Consider the following 23,279-nt stretch of genomic DNA (forward strand, 5'->3'; position numbering starts at 1 on the left):
CTAAAAAGAAAGCCTCATTGGCTCTAACTTGGACTGCCTCCCTGGAGAAAGGGGAACGTCCCTGTAAAGTCTTGCTGTAGGCTCAGAGGAAGACTTAGTAAGGTATGCATTATCTCACAGGAGAATTAAGCAATTATGTTTAACTGCCACTTAATTTTTTATTATTCTACCATTCCAGTTTCGGGCAGCATGGATATTAACTTCAGAAACCTGACATGCCAGCAGATGAGAGTGAATATGCAACAGTCAGTTATCTGCATTGGCAGTGATACAACATCTAGTGTACCTGTGAGGTAGGGAGGACGTGATAAATCCCAACTGTCTGATCACATAAGATACATAGTTATCAGTAGCTTTTGGTGTAAATCTCAAAAGGGAGTCTTACCGCCTACAATTCCATGGCAGTTTTGGTAGCTGGTGCACATGGGGCCGGCAGAACATCGGATCCCGTTGGTAGGTGCACGTGTTGATGGCACTCCAGCAACAGACAGAAGTCTCTTTTACTTGAGAGTTTTGCCTCAGTGTAGTAGTGGGAAATTATACTCCAGGGGAACTCTGAAATGGGTCCTTTCTTCTCATGCCTATTTCTCTAAGAGCCAGAGACAACTCTGAACAGCGAAGGTGACTGCCTAAAAGGGTTAACCACTGAGGATTAAGACAAACATATGAAAGTCTGAACATTTTTAACCTTGTACAAGTTATAATCAGGATCACTGTTTACCTCTGATGGAGATGTTAATATAAACCAGCTCCTATTTAGAAAGAAAAATTCATGTTATAAAAAAAGAAAATGATCCAGGCACCTGTAATCATTTATTTAATCAATGCGGTTTTAGTAAGCCCTGCAATTAACATAATAACCAAGTGCCCGTAGGTTCACCTTCAACAAGGACTGTGTCTTAGGGGAGTATGTGAAAAATATAAGGAAAGGTAATCAACTATTTAATAGCTTTTATTCTACGCATTTATAAAAGTAACAGTTTTGCCAGGGAAATAGTTTTCACCCAACCACCATATATCTGAAAGTATTATGCTGAAATATAAACTCAAAATGAGGCCAAGTAGGATCAGTAATACTGGGGCTCATAATGTAGGAGCTGAGACTTCCCAGGTCTGGAGGAGTTCCATGACCCTAGAAGAGCAGGTTCTATTTTCACTTGGCGCAACAAGAATGGTAGACAGAGGTCCTGCATCAGCTACACTTTTTAGTGTTGGTGAAAATGAAAACCATCCGTCTGTTTTGATGCCTGTTCAATCACACAAGAGAAAGCCGTGAATGGTTCCCCGCTTTGCACAGTCCGGTTTGCTTAGGGAGGACGTTTTCCCTGGGCATGTGGGAAAAATGGGGAAAACCGTGATTTCATCTGTTACACCTTTTTTTGCACACACTTTTCAGCCATATCATTTTCCTTGTAAAAAAATGAAACTATCCGAAGAGTAAAAATTGACTTAATGTCACAAGAACCAAGTTTACCTGATTCCAAGGAAACAAATTTACCTGAATTTTATAGAAACAGAAGCCAGTGGGTACTTTCACAGCATCCAAAAGCTGGGCCTTTCACACTGGTACCAGTTGATTTTTTTTAAATATGGGGCAGCCTCACTGCTGGCCTGAGAAAGAAGGGTAGTTGCTTTGGGATAGAACTGCTCTGCCTTCCAAGGTGGTGGCTAGAGTGTCCTGCCCCATTGTGCAGAAGGCTGAGGAACTTGTGTCATGCCCTTTGAAAGCAGCTCATGGACACGGGGTAGTGAATGCAGTGACCTGGTCATAAGCAAAACATAGTGAACTGTGGCACTGGGCATATTTCTCATAGGTGACTTCAGGTGGGTCTTCAGGTGCTACAGAATAAATGGCAAGTGGTCCTTTAAGATGTATCAGTCAGCGTACGGCAGCGACAGAAGAACTGAAAAAAGTGGAAGGTGCAACAGGGAAGGTTATAGTAGAAAAGGGATGAAGAATTGATTTTAAAATGGAAGACCTTCCTGAAAGAATTCAGGTACTTTGTTCCTGCCCAGTCCCGTCAGCATTTTGCTTGAAATTTCCCCTGTTGAAACACCATATGCTACCCATCACCGTGTCTCTGGGGGATAAAAGGAGGCCTCAACGACCCTTCCCTCACCCCCTGCCCTTTGTAAGAGGAGGAGTGTAGCCCGCAAAACATTATCTACTCAGCATCCTGCCTTTTGCCCTTAGAGAAATAGAGGCAGGTCCAGAGCTAACTCCATGTTCATGTGGATGAGCTTTGACTCGTGTAGAACAGCAATTATGTAGTGCCCTGGGGTGCTGGAAAGTACTAATGCGTCTCTGCTCCTGCCAACAGTTTAGTTCCCTTACACGTATCAACGGGATCCTCTCAGCTCCAAGCCTTGGCTGTTAATAAGGCTCCACCAGGACGGGGAAACCTGTCTAAAGAGAGCTCCCTGCCCAGCCCTGCTTTCACAGTGAGAGGTGAAGGAAGTTCTCATTCTCCCACAGAGTTGTTCAGACCCAACTGCTCTACCTGTAGCTTCAACATATCTGGGACAGTAAGGAACACCTGTGTGCCATCTGCCTGTGCTTGACCTCCCAGAACACCTCTGAGTGACAGCCTGTGTCTTAAATGTTGATACCTGGGACTTGAAAACCAAAGCCTGGTTGCAATAAACAAAGCAGCAGCTCTTCTAGATGCTGAGCACTGTCTCTGCACCCCCTGCCCCGCCCCCCCCCCCAGCAGTTTTCCCCTGAAGGAGAAGGAAAGAGGAGAAATTAGGGATGTCAGAGATAAGGCTGCTGTCCACCAAAAAGAGAAAAAAAGAATGGCAAATCTTGGAACTGATGATGCCTGGATTATACCACCAATGCACAAGTTCCAGAACAGAAAGGTGGGAGAGTGATAGAGCCAGTGCTGAAAGCAGAAGCAAGACCTGCGGAGCCGGCACACACGGCAGGGGTTCCCACGCTGTCCACAGCCCAGGAGGGGAGGGGCAGGATCCTCTGGATACAGTCTACACCGCGTCCCAGGGCCACTCGCTCCAGGGCTGAGTTCAGGGCACTCCATTGTCCAAGTGCTGACCTACCTGCCAACCTTCCCTTTTCTCCTTCTCCCAACAGGTTACTCTGTCCTCTGGGGCCCCTCTCTCCTCAGCGACCTGCTAGACTTTAGCCTCCACGGACAGAACTGTGGAGCCTGAGTGCCAGTTAAAGTGAAGTTTCATTGGTGTGAGGCCTTGAGTTCTCCTCCTCCAGCAGAGCTATTCTTTGCTTGAGCATCCTCACTTGGGTCTCATGTCTCTCCACCATGGCCATCATCTGAGACTCCAGCTTCTTCAGTTTGTTTTGATGCTTCTTCTTTGCTTTCTCATAGGCAGCCACCAGGTTGCTATGTGGGAACAGAAGGAAATGAGAATGAAGATTTATCCTAAGTAGCACTGAGATGCACACTGTCCTGCCCACTGGGTAACCTGGTCCAGTAAGTACCACTCCAAACAGAGGACACTCAGCCTCTTCAGTAAGAATTTGAAATCAAGTGGTTAGTATTTCAACACTCACTGCCTCTCGTGTATTGACTTAACCACGATTCATTCAGCCTGATTGCTAGAGGCTTGTCGCTAACGTATTGGGAGGGGTTTAAACCAACAATCCAGACTGGCCACATCCAAAACAGATGAGCAGAAAAGGTAGCTGAACTCCAGAAATCTGTCATGGAAATACAAATAGTGGATCTACTTGCTGTTCCATGGCTGCTTGCAGCATGCTCAAGTGGCAGTTGTAGGAGAGAGTTCCTCACACACTGCAGTCTAAGTCACCTCACCTAGGATGAGGACAGAGAGGCACCAACTGTTTCCTTTTATGCTTTGGGCTGATGGGATTCAGAGCACACAGGCCATAAGCTAATGCTGCCAGCCAAACACAGGACACAGGCCTCTGGGGAAAGAGGGCAGGGGCTGAGCCCAGAGCTAGGAAAGTCCCCATACTCTCCCTGGTCCAAAACAGCACCCCAGATCCCTTCCATATACTGTTAGGTTCTCAAAGTGTAGTCTGAGAACCAACCCCCAGTATTCCCAAAGCCCTCTCAAGGGAAATCTGTGAGGTCCTTTATTTTCTAACTACAGATGTACATGAAGCTGGGTTTCCTCAGTATGTTTCAAAACAACATATTGCCTGGAGAAGCAGATGTGAGAATCTAGCTGTCCCAAATTAAACCAAACATTAAAGATATTTGTAAAATTGTAGAAACAGTGCCACTCTTAATTATTTTTTGGAAAATAGTAATTTTTAAAATAAATGCCATTTGTATTATATGTAGTGAGTTGTGGGGTTTTTTTGTAAATAAATAAAAACTTAAAATTTGTTTTAGTTTCTCAAATGAAGTTTATCAAGACAATTTTTAAGAACAAAACTCTTTGAGGTCCTTTTTTACAGGGGTCACGAGCCCAAAAAGTTCGAGGCTGCTGTGTTAGAGCAATGCTCCCTAACATGTTCCCCCCGATTTCTGAATGCTGCTCAAAAAAAAGTTGTGTAGCCAATTTTGCTTGGAAAACTTGGCTTAAACATAGGCTGATTTTTTTTTTTTTAACTGAATGACTTCTCAGAACCTTTCCTATATGAAGTGTTAGGAAGGGACCACAGTCTGCTGCATCTCCCAGACACATCCAACCCAAGGACGTGTCCTTACGGAGCATTTCCTAGGTTTCTGTGGAACACTGGGAAGTAATACCCTAGGGAAGGTCAGGCTCTAAGGGAGACAGCTGAGGATTCACTGTTCTCTACAGTTGATTTCCAGCAATTATGGAAACGTTCTCCCTGGTGTATGAGTCCAAGTACTACTGTGGATTACGAACGAGAATTTACCTGTTGGCTCGCTTTAGGTCATTAACGAACTCCGCTGATTGCTGGTGTCGGATTTCACTGCTCTTGGTGAGTCTTTCCAAGGCACTCACCAACTCTTGAACTCTGGCCTTTAACTTCTTTTCTCTGTATCAAGGAGAGATGCAGCATGCTGTGAGTAACGTGAGAGAATGGAGATGGCTGCTGCCCTGGCAGAGAGGAGGAGGGCTTAGCCTGCCAAGTCCAAAGGCAGGAGTACAGACCAAAGGGGAGACACTAGAGAGCACAAGAGCACCCCTCTGCAGAGCCCGAACACCTCACCACTGCAGTCTCGAAGGCCCGCTGGAGTCTGCTTTTAATGATAAGGGCCCTTTAGAGATCTAAGTGCGTGTTGCAAAGGAACAGGACAGGAAGTTGTTTCTCGTCTTCCAGATGGGGAAACTAAGCTCACGGAGAAGTTCCTTCTTGCTGTGGGCGGACCAGATGCTCAGCAAGCAGAGTGCAGTCTGACCACAAACCCCTGTTCTGGTCTCTGTGCTCTTTTCCAAGTGTGCTAAGCATCTGAACCATGCGGGGATCCAAGAGTATAAACCTGGTCTGGGTGCCTACCTGGGATGAGTCCCTTCTCAATGAAATCAACATGATCCTACCAGGCAAAATAAAAAAAGGTGTGGTCGTGGTAGAGGGAGAATTGGTATTATTATCATTTTGCAGGTTCTTGATCACATTTCAAGTACGGAAGTTATATTCGCGCTCATTCGACTCCCCCAGTCCCTGGCTTCAAGTTCCATTGGGTCTTTACTACTGCAGGGACCCAAGCCAAGTGACTTAGGAGGTTTTTGGTGTCCAGTCAGCTTACTGCCTTCCTCTAATTCCCATGAGAGCACAGACCTGGGCAGGGAGGCGTTACCGACCGCCCTCCTCCCTCCTGAGGTCCCCATCACCGGCACGGTGCCACTCTGTTCTGTCGCACATGGCACGCTCAGCACAGTCGGCTGTAACCTGCTCAGCAGACTCCCCCACCAGCATGCAGGCCCTAGGGCGGCAAGGACCTTATTTGGTTTCTTCCCCGATGTATCCCCAGTGCCGAGCGCCATGCTAGCGGATAGCTTCACAGTGACAACAGTTGTTAAAACAGGCCACTTAAGGTATGGGATACCTTGGAGCATACCGAGTAACCAGGACTTATGGAAGAAATTCCTCTAAAAACAACTCATGAGTGTATGAGAAATGTAAATTAGCATGATGGTTCTGGAAGGCATTTGCCAGCATCTAGCAAAATAAAAAATGAACCCATCCCTTGACTAAGAAACTTTATAGGAATTTTTCTTACAGAAACAGTATGAGTGTAGGTTCCTATACATGCGATTACAGTTGGATTCACTTCAGCTCTGGTTATTATAAGCTTAAGAATGGGAAACAACCAGGGGGCTGGTTAAGTCACTCAAGGTCTCCTAGTGGTTCTCTTGAAATGCTCTACCCTGTTAATAAAACATGCAGACTGACGTGCACTGGAATGGAAGAGAAGCTGATACACTGTCAAGTGAAAAGGGTGAGTTCTATTGGATGTCATGTTTGCAAAAACAACCAAAAATGCGTGAATAGCTGATATGCTGTAGTGACTGACTAAGGCTAAACACTCAACAGTGCTGAACTCCCGGAAGGGGGATGACGGGATGCTTTCACTGACTCACCGCTTTCACCTGACTCATTTCGAGTTGCTTTAAGTGTTTATAATTTTGGGTGTTTTTGTAAAGTGTGTGCGGAGTCTCAGTTGTGCTTCCTGTAGGATGGGCCTGGGGGGTGACCTTCAAGGGGAGGACTCTCAGGTGCTCAGTGGTTCAGCCCTGGTTCTCCCCTCCTGGCTTTTCAAGTATCCAATCTTTTAACATTTCTGCTTCCAGCTACTCTAAGTGCAGTTTCAGCTTTCCAAATTCATTAATGAAGAAAGGAATTGCAACACAAAACTCCAGGCCTGCTTCTGTGAGTGAGGATAAGTGTGCATAGCCCCCAGTGACTTCCTCCCACCAGCCCTAAGGGAGCTGGAGCCCCCGAAGAGCCTTCCAGCTAGTGCCTCCTGGTTGCTGAGGTTTCTCCTGGGCGCTAGCGGCCACCAGGAAATCTCAGATCTGGCTGCATTTCCCACTGGAATCCCAGAGTGGCACCATTTCCTACCAGAAGTGATAATGGCATCTCAGGAGGGCGGCTTCTCCCTCCTTCCCCAGCCCATCCCCTCAGCCTTGCAGGCAGCCTTCCGTCAGCTGAGGAAAAGTTAGGAGAGCATGAAAGATTTCTCCCCTCTTCCCTCTGGCTACAAAGAATAGGGAAGGGTTATTTGTTTTACATTTTGTTACTGTTTCAAATTCTTTTAAGTCGATTAATAGTGCAAAAGGAAAGAAGAAAATTACGAAGAGAATTTAAAATCTAACCATGAATTCAAATTCACAACATAAAACTGCCTGGAGCAATATGGCTTCTTCCCCACCCCCTAATTACATCCACATCCCTGTCCCAACCCCAAAGGGCGAGTGTGCAAATCCCAGCTCCCGCAAAACGAAGGGCCCAGGCCCCTGGGGACTGGAGGGAACCTTCCAGAACTGGCAGACTCCAATGGAGGATGGAACCCAGGACGGCAAGAGAGGCCCTCATAGACCCTGCCCAACCCTGGCTGGGGGTGAAGGGAGATGGGGACAGGGCTGGGAGTGGGAAGCCATCTCTGGAGCTGAGAACTGTCCCCAGAACCCCTTAGGCCTCCGGAAGGGAGGGAGATGGGAGTGAACTGCTGTCCAAACAGCAGGGTAGAAAACCATGATGCTGATTTATTTAAAGCTATAAAGACAGGCTAAACCCCAAACTTAAACCTAAAATGTGAGTTACTTTATACCTGTTTTTGTTTGAGCAAGGCAGACGCCCGCAGTAAGAGTCACGCCTCTGGTGTCGCTTGTCTGGACAAACGCTAAACCCCTGTGCAGTAGCAACTCTAGGGCCGCTTCCCACACGCAGCCTAGAGGCGTCAGGAGGCCATTTGGGCACTTGAAACTCGGCCAGTCTGAACTGAGATGTGCTGTAAGTGTACAATACACACTGGAATTTGAAGACTTAATATGAAAAAAAGAAGGTAAAATAACTGAAAAAGCATTGATTATATGTTGAAATGATAATATTTTAGATACACTGGGCTAAATATGTTAATTTCCCTTTTACAGTTTTTTAACGTAGCTACTAGAAAATATAGTTACACACATCATGGCTTGCCTTTGTGGCTCATGTGATGTTACTAACGGACAGTGCTGCTCTAGAGCATTTGTTTATAGTAACAGTACCAGGGGTATCCCTGGATTCTGATTCAGTAGGTTTGGGTTGAGACCCAGGAAGTGTAGTTTCAAGAAGTGCTCCAGGGCTTCCCTGGTGGCACAGTGGTTAAGAATCCTCCTGCCAATTCAGGGGACACAGGTTCGAGCCCTGGTCCGGGAAGATCCCACATGCCGCAGAGCAACTAAGCCTGTGAGCCACAACTATTGAGCCCGTGTGCTGCAACTACTAAAGCCCACGCGCCTACAGCCCATGCTCTGCAACAAGAGAAGCCACCACAATGAGAAGCCCACACACAGCAACGAAGACCCAACACAGCCATAAGTAAATAAATAAATAAACTTATTTAAAAAAAAAAAAAAAAGAAGTGCTCCAGGTGACTAAAACAGCATGGTATTGGCATAAAAAGAGACACATGATCAATACAACAGAATAGAGAGCCCAATTATGATAAAGGAACCAAGTGTGTGTGTGTGTGTGTGTGTGTGTGTGTGTGTGTGTGTGTAATGGGGAAAGGACATCTTGGGAGAACTGGACAGCTACATGCAAGGGAATGAAACTGGATCACTGTCTTACACCATACACAAAAATTAACTCAAAATGGATTAAAGACCTGGTAAGGCCTGAAGCCATCAAACTCCTTCCTAGAGAAAACACAGGCAGTAAGCTGCTTGACATCAATCTTGGTGATGATTTTTTGAATCTGACACCAAAAGCAAAGGCAACAAAAGCAAAAATAAATAAATGGGACTACATTGAACTAAAATTCTGCACATCAAAGGAAACCACAAAATGAAAGGGCAACCTACTGAATGGGAGAAAATGTTTACAAATCATGTATCTAGTAAGGGGTTAGTACCCAAAATATATAAAGAATCCATACAACCCAATAGGGAAAAAACAACCTGATTAAAAAATGAGCAGAAGCCAGGGTTTGAATGAAAGAGAAAATTAAAAAAAAAAAAACAGAAGAGAGAAGATCTAAATAGACATTTTTCCAAAGAAGACAAACAGATGGCTAACAGGCATATGAAAAGATGCTTGACATCACTAATCATCAGGGGAATGCAAATCAAAATGACAATGAGATATTGCCTCATACCTGTCAGAATGGTTACTGTAAAAAAGACAAGAAATAACAAATGTTGGTGAGGATGCAAAGAAAGGGAACCCTGTGTACTGTTGGTGGGAATGTAAACTGGTGTAGCCACTATGCAAAACAGAATGGAAGTTCCTCAAAAAATTAAAAATAGAACTAACATATGATCCAGCAATTCCACTTCTGGGTATTTATCCAAAGGAAATGAAATCCCCACCCTGAAAAGATATCTGCACCCCCATGTTCACTGCAGCACTATTTACAATAGCCAAGATATGAAAACAACCCAAGTGCCCATCGGTGTATAAATGGATAAAGATGTGGGATACATATACAATGGAATATTATTCGGCCATAAAAAAGTGAAATTTTGCCATTTGCAACAACATGGATGGACTTTGATGGTATTATGCTAAGTGAAATAAGACAAAGCCAAATACTATATGATCTCATTTGTATGTGGAATCTAAAAAAACAAAAAGCGGGCTTCCCTGGTGGCGCAGTGGTTGAGAGTCCACCTGCCGATGCAGGGAACGCTGGTTCGTGCCCCTGTCCGGAAGGATCCCACATGCCGCAGAGCGGCTGGGCCCGTGAGCCATGGCCGCTGAGCCTGCGCGTCCGGAGCCTGTGCTCCGCAACGGGAAAGGCCACAGCAGTGAGAGGCCCGCGTACCGCAAAAAATAAATAAATAAATAAATAAATAAATAAATAAATAAACAGAAAGCAAGCTCATAGATATACAGAACAGACTGATGGCTGCCAGAGGTGGGGCTGGGGGCAGGCGAAATGGGTGAAGGGGGTTAAAAGGTACAACCTTCCAGTTATAACATAAATAAGTCCCGAGGATGTAATGTACAGCATGGTGACTATACTTAATATTACTGGACTGCATATCTGAAAGGTGCTGAGAGAGATCTTAAAAGTTATTACAAGTAAGAAATTTTTTTGGGAACTATGGTGACAAATGTTAACTAGACTTATTATGGTGATCATTTTGCAATACATACAAATATTGAATCATCACGTTGTACACCAGAAGCTAATATAATGTTATATGTCTATTATACCTCAATAAAAAAGAATGCCTCAGGTGATTCTTATTATTGTGCAAATTTGGGAAACTCTGGTAAGGCAGCAGTGCTATTTACCTGGGTCTACAAATGAGCTTCATGTGGTCTTGAACTCTCTGAACTTTTATGCAAAATTACACGCACGGTTCTACTTTTCTGAAGACCACAGCTTTCCTCTGATTTTCAAAGGATGACCTGAAAAACACTGAGAGCCATAAACCTGCTAATCCAAGTCACTTTGGAACCTCAACCATTCATTTCCTGTTCCTTCTAACTTCTGAGTCAAATTTGCTTGGCTTTCAGTTCAGAAAGAATTTCTATGGTTTGTCTAGGTAATAAGGCTAAAAGGAACACTTTCATAGGCTCCACACAGATGAGAAAGTACAAATTAAACACTACATGTTCCACTTGCCCCTCCATGGTCATGTGTTCACACGGTGTTTTCCGGAACGACCAGAACTGTGTAATCCCTTCCTTGTGTCTTCACACTCAGTAATACAGACCCTCAGGAATATGCACCCACAGCAGCAAGCAGACGATCCTGGCTCCTGCTCTCACCACGCAGACCCACAGCCCCCAGCACACACGGGGGTTTCGCTTACAGGTTCCGCCCCATCCCCAGGTTCACCTTTGGTCACAAAAGGTCCTCCGAATCTTACTTTAGCCACGCAGCCGGAAGTGCTTTTTATTTTTAACTGAAGCGTAATCGTCAGCAGTGGCATACACACAGGGGAAGTGAGAGGCAGACTCACAGTGGGAGTTTGCTGGTGACGAGAAAATCCAGGCGGGCAGCCTGGGCAGGGGACGGCCTCGCAGGCCTCTGCAGTGAGGCTGTCAGTGTGCCCGGGGGTCTGGAAGCAGGATTCTCGGGGCCATCAGGGAGGAGGCCGCATTCTCCCGCAAAGAAAAAGGCCAGCCGCAGTGCTTTAATCACTAAGTCCAAATGAGGAGGCTGGGGACGCAGGCCAAGAGCCCGGGCCTGATGAGGTGGGCAGTGGCTGCACCAGCCAGGAAACCTTCCAGAGGAGCTGTAATCAGACCAAACCGCAGGGAGTCGCAGCCACAGGGCCTGGAATTTCTTTGTAATTGCTCATTATATGGAATTAGACAACGAGAGAGAACGGTCCGCCTATGTGGTTCCTCTTCCCCACCTTCCATTATCAGGCTTCCGTCTCCACGGAAACTGCTCACGAGGCCAACGATGATCTGGGCATTGACACATCCAGGGGTCCCCCGCTGGCCTGATCTTACCTGTCGGCACCTTCTCCTCTTCCCCGGGCGCCTGGATTTCATCCCACTTCCCCAGCTGTCCGTGCCGTCTTCTGCCCTGGTTCCTCATCCTCTCCTCCACCTCTACGTGCTGGGAGTATTTAGGACTTGGGCCTGGACCCTATTTTGTACCCCACCCTTTCTTTTTTTTCTTCTTTTTTTTTCGCTACGCAGGCCTCTCACTATTGTGGCCTCTCTCGTTGTGGAGCACAGGCTCTGAACGCGCAGGCTCAGCGGCCATGGCTCACGGGCCCAGCTGCTCCGCAGCATGTGGGGGATCTTCCCGGACCGGGGCACGAACCCGTGTCCCCTGCGTCGGCAGGCGGACTCTCAACCACTGTGCCACCAGGGAAGCCCTACCCCACCCTTTCTTGACTTGATTCTCTCCATTCGCATTTATTTTCCTAGAAACTACCTACATGCTAAAAACTTCTAAATCTTCAGGCCTTTCCCCGGAGCTCTGGACTTGTCCTTGTAACATCTCTACCTAACAGGCATCTTCAGTTCAGCGTGTCCAAAGCAGACATTCTGAGACGGCCTCCCCGACCCGCGCTTCCTCGCTTGTCAGAGGCCGGCAAGGCCATTCACCCAGTTGCTGACACCCGTCTTCAGTCAGCCTTGACCCTCCCTTTGCCTCGTCCTCCACGTTCGCTCAGCAGCAAACCCCACCTACCAAATGGGTGCCATTCCTGCCACCACCCAGGCCCAAGGTGCCATCATTTCTCTCCTGGACAACCACCGGAGCCTCCTCATTGGTGTTTCTGCTTCACCTTTGTACCCCGGAATCTAGCTTTCACAGAGTGGCCAGAGGAAGTTTTTAATATGACAACTCAGATCGTATTTATTGCCCTGCACTTGGAATAAAGTCCATGGTTACTCTGACTAAAGGCCCTGCCTGACCCAGCCTTTGGTATCGCCCTCCCCCTCGCACCCTGGAATCCTATCCATTCTTAGCACACACCAAGCTTCTTCCCAGGACGGAACCCCGTGCAGTCAGTCCCCTCTGCTTGGGATGAACTTCCTCCCCATGGCTACTTTTCCTCCTTCTCATCTCAGCTTAAATATCACCTCCTCAGAGCAGCCTACCCTGACCACCCATCTAAATGAATGTCCCAGGGTAATGACATCCCAGCACCCTGTCACTTCCCCATTATTCACTGCAACCTATATTTACTTTGTTGGGGAAAAAAAAAAATCTCCGCAGAGACTATGACCCTATTTCTTTCCTTCATGGTAGCCGTGACAGTCTATAACTACTTCTTTTAGAAAATCCAGCCAGCAGTAACAGCTCTAAGTCCTTTACAAAGAGGAAGTTACTTCTCACCACAAGCCTTGGAGGTCAGTGCTCTATTATTATTCTAGTTTTCTAGATGAGGCACTTGAGGCACAGTGAACAGACTCGCCAGGTGCGCCTGCGGAGCTGGGATGCACCCAGGGGTCTGTCTGCGAGCCTGCCCTTCAGCATCTTGAAGTATGCTGATTCACAACGAGCAGACAGGGGGCAGGAGACCGAGCAGACAGCTCTCTGGTGAAGAGCCCAGGCCTGTGGAACTAAGGAGGGGGTGTCCCAGATAATCATGTTCTACAGGTGTTGTGCTGGGGTGAGTGTGCCAGGAGTAGTCACAAGATGACGGCCCAGACCTCCCTACGACCACGTTTCTTGCACATCTGCACGCTGCTGCCTTGCCCATGCTACAGGGTGCTTCGATGTTCTCCATCACTCTGCCTTTATGCGATCCAGGGCAAGGCCTTTTCTCTGAGCTTTTGGAACGTGGGGGGAATGACAGGGATACAAAGAAATCCCAGTTATCCAAGCAACGCCTACCTCAACCCCCAGGATGAGCACTGGTCTTTCCCGGTGCCCTCTGAGGCCGGCTCTGGACCTCAGCCGTTTGTTGACATGATAATGAACTCACAGGTGCACTTTGTATTCCATTAACGTCCTGCAGACCCCTGTGCATTTATGGAATTCTGAGCACAACTTCCACTGCCTGACTGCTCTTATAAATCAGCCACATAGGAAGAATCAGCAAGTGCAAGTTTAATAAAACAGCACCTTTAAAAATAATGGTCCTACTAATAAAGTGGTGAAGATTCTGCTGCTTGTTTGCTCAGTGGGGTCTCCCTCTTTAAAGGACTCCAACCAGTTCCCTCTTCATTTCAATCCACTATGTGTACGGCTCAAAAACAGTATTAATCCATAGCTGCTGAAATCGGGGTCAATCAGTGCCATCTTCTTTCCTTTCATGGACAGTTGTTCTTTCCTACCAATCCGGAAGATTTCTAGAGCTGGGCAGATATTTTTGGAACTCGGACATGGATCTGAACTCAAGGAGGCTTGCTGTGGCTTGTTCTAAGGCCCTCTGACAACCACGTGCTCTGCGGGCACCGATGGACGTTGAGTGGTCTGTACCATCAGGGGCGCAGAGAAGAGGTGACACAGGAAGCTTCCGGAAGATGAGTGTCCTACGGGAGGGGATGAAGAGGAGGGGTCCCCAGGTTGAGAGAGATGGGGCAGGGTGGGGGGATAAAGCAAAGGGCATGCTCTCGGAAAGATGAACTGCCCAGATGAATCTGGACCGCAGGTTACATGTAGGGAAACATTTGAAATATGGGCTAGGAAGTTAAGTTAGGGACCTACAGATGATCTTGCAGGCCAAGCCACTGAAGGTGTACCTGCAGAGCAGCATGATCAGAAGTGTGTTTTAAGGTAGTTTTGGTGGCAGAACACAAGGTGAGACTAATGGCAGAATGACCCATCGGGATGCTACTGAGTTCTGAGGGATTGAGGGCTAAACTCAGGAGAAGGCAGTGCAAATGGCATGGGATGGATGGGATTCTAACGGAAAAAAACAATACAATCTGCAGACAAGAGACAGAGATAGGAGACTTGAAAATTATAATCCTAGATCACTGGAAGAATTTACTTTTTTTAATATAAATAGGAATTCTGAAAAGAGGCCCATTTCAAAGGGCAGGAGGAAACAGGATTATAATTTCTGTTTTAGACATGGTGTGTTTTAAGGCTCTAGCCTGATATTCGGGGGAGATGTCCAGTGGGCAGAGAGAAATGCGGCTGAGATCACTGAGGGATCATTTAGAAGGAACAAAGTCACCAGAGTCGTACAGCTGGGTAAGTCATGACCCCTGCCCCCACCAAGGGACTCTCCTGCAGGCAGCGGAAGGTGAAGCAGGGGAAGAAGAGGCAGGCATGTAAGAAACAAAGCAATGATGTGTTCTCTGATAGAACGAAATCAGGGCTCACTAGAACCAAAAAATAAACACATTTTATAGACAGGGAAGAGGCACAGTGCTGTGCGTGCCTGGGACCTGGGCTTTGGTGGTGTGAGGTCAGAGGTAGCAGCAGCACTGAAGCCCCAGAGGCACAGAGAGGGCGGGCGGCCTGGTGTGGCTCAGGGTGGGAGGGGGCATGTGATAGGGCAAGGGTGGAGAAGCAGGCAGGGGTCACATCACACACTTGCGAAGGAGCTTAGACACAGACAGCCGGAGTCACTGGAAGGTCTTAGGTAATGAGGTGTGGTAGGCAGAGTTCTAAAATGGCCTCTGAGATTTTGGCCCCTTAGGATACACACACCTCCCAGTTATTCATTCATCCAGGTGCTGCTGTGAGGGAATTCTGCAGATGTAATTAAAGTCCCAAAGAGCTGATCTTAGGATAAGATGATTCTGGGTAGACCTGGCGGACTTAGGTGAGCCCTTAAAAAGGACTGGGCTCTTCCTGGAAAGAGATTTGAAGTAGGGATGGGATGTGATGAGAGGGAGGTGTTTGCTGCTTTGAGGACCAGGAAGTCTGTGCAGAAGGAGTTCTAGAGGCCTCTAGGAGTTACCCCTGGCCAAGAGCCCCAAGAAAATGGGGGTGTTAGCCCTACAACCGCCAGGAGCTGACTTCTGCCAACAGGCAGAACGAGCTTTGAAGCAGATTCCTCCCAAGAGCCTCCAGATAAGAACAGGGCCCTGGATGACGCCTTGACTGCAGCCTTGTAAGACCCTAAGCAGAGAAGCCAGTCATGCTGCCCTGCTGACCCACAGAAACTGTGAGCTAATGAATGGGCATTGTTTAAGCTGCAAAGCTTGTGGTACTTTGTTACACAGCAGAGGAACACGAGTGTGAGGGTACCATCAGATCTGCATCCTGTAAAGTTACTCTGTGACCCTGAGAGAGCCCTCTCTTACGGGGTCATCCTCAGGCGCACACCGATGCGCTCCGGGGTCTCCTTCTTAGACAGAGTTCCCCCAGAGTTCCCTCTCTGCACAGCGACCTTCTCCCACCAGCTGTCTTCGCTTCTTGCCTTTCCCCTTCTTAACCCACCCCAACCTGAAGTGGTCGCTTCCTTGCTTTGAAACATGTTCTTTGCTTGGCTTCTGTGTCAGCGCTGCGGGTTCATGTGTCATCTGGAGTCCCTTCCATTAGGAGTAATTCAGCCAGCGGTGGAGGCCCACGGGCCAGGGCTGACTGGGGAGTTCCCACTCCGTCTCTTTGAACTCCGAGACGCCGCCTTGTGTATCTTCCTGGATGGCCCAGCTCCACCCCCAACAGGGGCACATCCACGTCCTCCAGATCTGGTCTCTTGTGACCACCCTAACCAGTCGGGGCCCACCTGCCCCCGATGTCTCCTTACAGGGATCTGACACACAGCCCTCTCCCAGCAGCAGCGGCTCGCCCGTAACTCATCAGAGAGATGAAAGGAAGTCTAAGTGCCCCTTCTCTGCTGATGAGTCGGGCGCATCCTGTCCCTGGACAGAGCGGCCGCTGTGATTTGTTGATTGCCTTCACTTAGCGTTTTATAGAACCATCTGGCACTTGCAGACACAGGTGGCAGCTGCCAGTGCCCCGAAGCGCTCAGCAGAGCCCCTGGCGGGCCTGTGACTAAAGGAGCACAGTCTCCTGCAGGGACAGGGCGGCCGACCTCTGCGGTGCCTGGGTGGGAGCTGGAGCTGGTCCTGCCCTGCCTTGGGGCCCAGGGACAGGGGTGTGGAAGCATCTGAGGTGATGCTACATGCTGCTGCTCACCACGTCACAGCCCTTTCCTGATTCCTCCCTGTCCCTCAGCACTGAGGGGCACAGCATCCTTACCTTTGAACCGCAACGACCTGCGCTCTGTGCGTCTGAGGAAGTCCGCCCTCACCACCAGACCTTCACGTGCCCTCAGCCTTCGGTGGACAGATGGGCGGCTGTGTACCAGGAGCACAGGGGTTCCCTTCCGCCCAGGCCACGCACACTACGCCGGGTCCAGGTGTAGGTGAGCCCACACGAGCGGGCTCACTCACACTCACCTGTAAGCAAACCTCTGCCAGCACGCGGGGGTCCGGCAGGGACGCGGGGGGCGGGGCCTGCGATTTCCCGGCTGCCTCACTGTGTGACCTTGGGAAACCGCTGGGCCTTGCAGTGCTGGTCTCTCCCCACCCCCCACCCCCGCCCCGGCCTCTTCCCGCATCATATGGAGACCACCACCTGCCCCTCGCTGCTTTCTAAGCATGGCGAAGATGGAACCGCCTGCTCCTCTCAGCTGTGCTCGGCTCCTGAAGGCACGCTACACGAATACCGCGTTAAGTCCAAAGAAAACTCATTTCTGAAAATTCCCTCTCCTTAACCGCATTTGTGTAGTTTACTTCTTGGGTGGTTCAGTTAAATTTTACTAGGACCACGAGCAGGAGAGGGATCTGGGATGGAGAAGGGTTTTGTAGCACGCAGCCTATGCAGACAACGGCAAAGACAAGGTGCCCTGATAAAGAAAAACCTCATGTGCAAGACTGGAAAACCTGGTCATCCAGATGGGGTTTTATGGCAAGCCCGGAGCCAATAAACGTCCATGGAAGTGGAGGGAATGAAATCAGACCAGATGGGAGGTAGCCGGTAAATGTGTGACTGCACGGAGGCCTGGTTTTGCTCCAAACAGAAGAGGGTTGGGAGCAGACACACCGAGAGAGCAGGGTTGCAGGGCAGGGTAGGTGTTGCGGAGACCAGGCTGGGACAGGGCGGGAACCTAGGACCAGTGACTGGAATGTCACTGGCATGCCTAGGGGCTCTCCTCCAGAAAAGACCATGCCTAGCCTCTGCTCCATCCCCCTCGCCACACTTGCTCTTCTCAGTCTGGTTCCCCTGGCCCACAGCTTTGGTATTGAGAACCATCCTTTTCCAAGGTAGGAATATGTCTGAAAATTCTGGGAAAGTTCCCTCAACTGACTCAACCACTAGTGTGGCGGTGATTTAATACCTTCAAAGAAGGTCGTAGTTTCCACTGGATTTTTAAAAATAAAAACATCCCCAAACCTCAGCCTTTAGGTGTCTGTATTATATATCCTCATGAAATGACGATTCCACTTTCTAAGCTATATTTACAGTATAATTATGTTATTTTCCTTTTTCCTGTAGCCCTGTGGGTTCTTTCTTGGCTCCATGTATCTGGGGCTTGATTAGAAATCCATGCTAAGCAACTTAAGGCTGGCTATTGGAAATCCATTGTGACTGACAGAACAAATGAAATCCCTTTATGCTTAGTCAGCAGAACCTGCATCCTGCTTGTGCCAGCAAGGCCTCTGAGGTTCGGGGAACTGGAAGAATGCAGGGGCTTAGCTTACAGATACAATATCCAAATGGCTCCCTGTTGGCAGCAGGGGGTGGTTGGCATCCCGAATTTCTGGCGCAATCACGTCATTAGGATTAGCTGAGGGCATTTTCTGTGCAGCTTCTCTCTTCCTGCCTCAAGCAAAGCGATTACCATTTAACCACATGGCCAGAGGCACTGGCAATGTAAAAACTGAGCTATTACAACTTGGAAGGAAAGACAAAGAGTGGCAGTGAGTAAATCAGGAGGGTAGTGAGGTTCGCCACATGGCAGCCTGCAATCCACCCTTAGCCTGGAGGCTACACTATAAGATAAACAGCCCTGGCTGGACCAAGACAGCAGCCTGAGCACACACTGTAGCCTTCCCCTCCTACCCCAAATCCCCTCAAGCACGATGGAAACTAAGGAGTGCTCTTCGTCTGCCAGAAACCATCAGGAATCATAAAAAAGGAAAGGCAGATTTTTATTCTTCTTGAAAAAGGAAACCACAACTCAAAATGCACACAGAAGCAAGCTGCTAAAAAAGGAAGAAAGGGATTCAGAGGTGCTTCAGTGAGAGGTGCTGGCCATTAGAACCGGAGGGGACCAGACACTTGGGTCAGATAGCGGCCTAGAGACCAGTTGTCAGCCGGGAGGAATAGAAAGCCCAGAAGGCAAGCTTGTGAGCCAAAGCCAAGAAAGAGTCACAAAACTCAACCTTAAAAACTCACATGTGAGGAAAGTTAATACAGTAGACAAAATAACATTTTAGAATAAGTATAATAAATATCCTCAGAGAGACGCAAGAAGGTATCATATCATGACACAAGAGATGATAGGTTTCATCACCAAAATAAACTCAACACAGCATCCAAACGCCATGATGGCTCTAGCTAAGGAATAAATGAGTGAGCTGGGAAACAAAGCTGCAGAACCTCCCCAGAACTGCACTATCCGATGGGGCAGTCATGGCCACGTGAGCTACTGAGCACTGGAAATGTTGACTGGTTTGAATCTGAGACATGCTGTAAGTGTAAATTTACTAGATTTACAGTAGATTTTGAACATTTAGTAAAAAAAAAAAAAAAAATTAGAAGAAAAGATATCTCATTAATATCTTTAAAAAATATCGATTTATATTTTGAAATGATATATTGGATACAATGAGTGAAATGAAATACGTTGTTAAAGTGGACTGTACCTGTTTCTTTTTACTTTTTAAATGTGGTTCCTAGAACATTTAGGACATCAGGCATGGTTTGCATTACCTTTCGACTGGACAGCCCTCCTCTAGAACAGAGTGCAGAAGGGTGGCGAGAGTATGAAAAGTTAGGAATATGGAAGACAGATCCAGAGAGAAAGAAGAGGGGGAAAGAAACAGCCGCAATAGAGGAAAAACGTCCAGCAGTGAATCAACAATGAGACCGTCTGATTGGAAAGAGCCAGAGATGCGGAGGGAGGCATTCTCACTGAAGCTAGAAACAAGATAAAGATGCCTGTTTTTTTTTCCTTCAGTCAACTTAATTACCTTTATATTTGAGAAATACGATACACGTATAAAGCAGCCAAATAAATTGTTAAAAATTCCCGAAAGATCCAACAAAATTTACTTGCAATATTCCATCCCAGTGATATGAAAAGATGCCTGATTTGTTCCTCACCATTTAACACAGTCCTGAGGTTCTAGCCAATGCCACACCACAACCAAAAGTACAGAAAGAGGCCTCTTCTACCTGCAGGTGAAATGACTGTATATATTCTCCCCGTCATCCCCCTTTCTGGCCTCCAGGTCTGGGCCAAAGAAGCCCGTATGGGCGCCTCCTCCTTCCCAGGCAGCCTGTAATGCTCCACGAGGAGCACACGGGGAGAACCTGGCACCCAGCCGTCACTCCTGGAATAAACTGCCCGGCGGGGCTGTGAGCAGGGCACTTACCGACGGATGGCGTTGGCGAACTCCGCGGCCAGCTCGCTGTCGCTGCACGCCGTCCTCAGTTCAGCCAGAGACAGAGCTGGGTAGGCAGCGTCCGCAGACTCCTGAGGACGCAAACACAGCCGGGTCAGGTCTGGAGCCAAGCCGAGGGCACCCGGAGGCAGACGCGGGAGGTGACGGGCGGCGGCGGAGGCGGCGGCAGCTCTGCCCCTCAACGTCCCCTCGACGTCTGCCGCCGGCTGCCCTGCGCTCTGAGCCCTCACAGGGAGCCGCGCACTGGGCTGAGCCCTCTCCACACATGTTCTCTTATCTGATCATCGTGACGATCCTCTGAGGCAGATACTGTCATTATCCCCTCTTTGCCAAGGAGAAAAACTAGGGCACAGGGAAGTTACACTGCCCCAGGTCACCAGCAGGGACACGGTGGAACCAGGATGCCAACTGATGCCAGGTCAGTGCCCTTCACCACTGGGTTAAGCCTCTGGTAGCTCATAAAGGTGGGAAACACATGTGAGTATCCTTGGGTCATCCCTCCCTTCATCCCGCGTCCCCTGGGGAGAGAACCAATCTTCCCTAGAGTTAGGGGCTTTACTGGGTTCAGTGTAATCATCTAGAAGATCCAGGAAAGGAGGAGGACAACAGAAGCACACATTCACAGAAGATGTGCCTTAGCATCAGACAGGAGCTTTGACACCACCTAAACCAAATCCTCCCCTTTTACAGATGAGGAAACATGAGTCAGAATGCCTAAATCCTAAATGGAGTCAGGACGATTCACAAAGCAATGCTCACACCCCTCCGAGCGCTCTGCCTTCTCTGCATTTAGACAGAGGGCAGCTGCTGTGCTGTGAAATAAGCACAGGGGACGGCGCTCACCTGATAATTTGCTCAGCAGACATTTACAGAGGGCTGACTACAGCCCAGGCTTGAGAATAAAAAGCCCGTGATCTGTTATACTGAGACAGAATGTAAACAGAAGGCTGTATCATGATGGAATGAGCGCTTCCATTAAGTATGAACCTGGCTCTAGAAATCCAGATGACAGGGGGCACTGGGTCCCCTCAGCTCACTGGCAAAGAAACGCCACCACACGGGGCTCCTCTGGAGGAGCCCGCAGCACCTGAACTCCCCCCACCCCCGTGCTCCTCCAGCTCTGCTTTCCCTCCCTCCTCTCCGCCTGGCAACCTGCAGACCGGAGCCCCCGTCCACTAGCCCTGGAGTCTCCCCAGAGTCCAACACCCTCTTCTAGTGTATACAGCGACTCCCCTCGGGGTTAACATTTCATAAGATTCCTTAAGGACAAGGGACAGCTTTGTCTCACCCAGTGCCCTTCACTGAACACGTCTGGTAATCTCTGTTGCACACAGACAAGAAGTGAAAAAACCTAATATCACTTGGGCAAGATCTGGGACCCAGCTTGTTGGCTGGAGGGAAGTTTTAAACCAAGCATGACAGCCCCCCGCCTCAGAAGCGAGGGTGGATGTTCTAGACCCCAATCTGGCCTGCCACTTGTTTTTATAAAAGGCCCACAGGGCAAGAATTGTTTTTGTTTTTAAAATCATGGAAAAAAAATTCTAAGGAATATTTTGTGATGTATAGAAATCATATGAAATTCAAATTTCAGCGTCCATAAATAAAGTGTTAGAACACAGCCATGTGCCTTCGTGTCTGTATTGTCTCTGCCTTCACAGTACCATTGCGCAACGGCAAAGTTACGTAGTTGCAGCAGAGTCCACATGACCCAAAAATCCTAAAATGTTAACAGTATACCAGCCTCTGCTACAGACTGCTTGCCTCATCTGCCAACAAGTAAGACCAAATGAATAGCCCAGAAGGGAGGTATTACTGATACAGTAAATGGATCTAACTTTTTTTTTTTTTTTTTTTTTTTGCACTACGCGGGCCTCTCACTGTTGTGGCCTCTCCCGTTGCGGAGCACAGGCTCCAGACACGCAGGCTCAGCGGCCATGGCTCACGGGCCCAGCCACTCCACGGCATGTGGGATCTTCCCGGACTGGGGCACAAACCCGCATCCCCTGCATCAGCAGGCGGACTCTCAACCACTGTGCCTCCAGATCCAGGGAAGCCCTGGATCTAACATTTAAAAAAAAATAAATTTATTTATTTTATTTTTGGCTGCGTTGGGTCTTCGTTGCTGCGTGCGGGCTTTCTCTAGTTGCGGTGAGAGGGGGCTACTCTTCGTTACAGTGCGTGGGCTTCTCATTGCGGTGGCTTCTCTTGTTGCAGAGCACGGGCTCTAGGAGTGCGGGCTTCAGTAGTTGTGGCACGCGGGCTCAGGAGCTATGGCTCACGGGATCTAGAGCACAGGCTCAGTAGTTGGGGTGCGCGGGCTTAGTTGCTCCGCAGCATGTGGGATCTTCCTGGACCAGGGCTCGAACCCGTGTCCCGTGCATTGGCAGGTGGATTCTTAACCACTGCGTGACCAGGGAAGCCCTGGATATAACTTTTAAAAGGCAAAATAATCAGCTTCCTCTAATTTCATTACCTGAACAACAAAGAGCACTCTAATAAAGCTCCTTACCCTAATGTAAGAAAATAAAAATAAAAATAAATCATCTGGCCTTTACCATCAAAGAGATTTCTGTTCTTTGAAGCCATTCCACGAAACACAGAGCTTCCCCCAGTCGAAATAAATACTAAGAACCAGGGGGATGCTCAGTCCCTGGGCCTCTGGCAAGAGCCTGAGTAGTCCGTTTGCACCACTCCCTAAGGGCGCACATGAACGCTGGGGCTCTGTCTCTCAGGCTCTGTCCCAAAGTGACTGCTAACAAACTCAAAAGGCTGAGCAAAGATTCTGAAGCTGTTGGCACAGAACAGAGCCCCAGATCCTCCCATGTGAAACAGCCCTGCAGAGGCTGCTGCTCACCATGATCAGACTCCCCAAGCACCGGGCACGTGGTTTCAGGGTGCACCCACATGGTGACATTTCCAAAGCTCAGACTGTGTCACCTCACCCCCTGCAAAAACCCCTCAGCGATTCCTCCCCATCCTCAGGACGGCACAGCCGGCTGGTCTCCCCAGCCAGCGTATGGATTCCTCCTCCCTCCAGGTTTTGCCCTTGCCATTCCATTGGCCTAGGGTGGACTTCCTGGTCCGCCCTGGCCCTCTTCCTCAGGCTAGCACCCACTCTCCACTGGCTCTCAGTTCAGGAAACCTGTCCCGAATCTCCAAATCTGGATCATGGGTCTCGCCTGTGGCCTCCCCT

General features: G+C 48.5%; 1 protein-coding gene across 2 annotated transcripts in view; it reads right to left on the reverse strand.

Annotated features, from left to right (window-relative positions):
* Positions 1-794: 794 nt before the first annotated feature.
* MCC (MCC regulator of WNT signaling pathway) overlaps positions 795-23,279 on the reverse strand; it is a 283,142-nt gene continuing 260,657 nt past the window's right edge. For both annotated transcript variants that reach the window (XM_082621909.1, XM_082621908.1), the window contains 3 exons: positions 20,057-20,157; positions 4,832-4,954; positions 795-3,359 (listed from right to left, as the gene is read on the reverse strand). In XM_082621909.1, coding sequence (XP_082478035.1) covers positions 3,179-3,359; positions 4,832-4,954; positions 20,057-20,157 — 405 coding nt within the window. In that variant the 3' untranslated portion in view covers positions 795-3,178. The remainder of the gene's footprint in view (positions 3,360-4,831; positions 4,955-20,056; positions 20,158-23,279) is intronic.

The sequence above is a fragment of the Mesoplodon mirus genome, assembly GCF_964341445.2.
Source record: "Mesoplodon mirus genome assembly, chromosome: 5".
NCBI lineage: Eukaryota > Metazoa > Chordata > Mammalia > Artiodactyla > Ziphiidae > Mesoplodon > Mesoplodon mirus.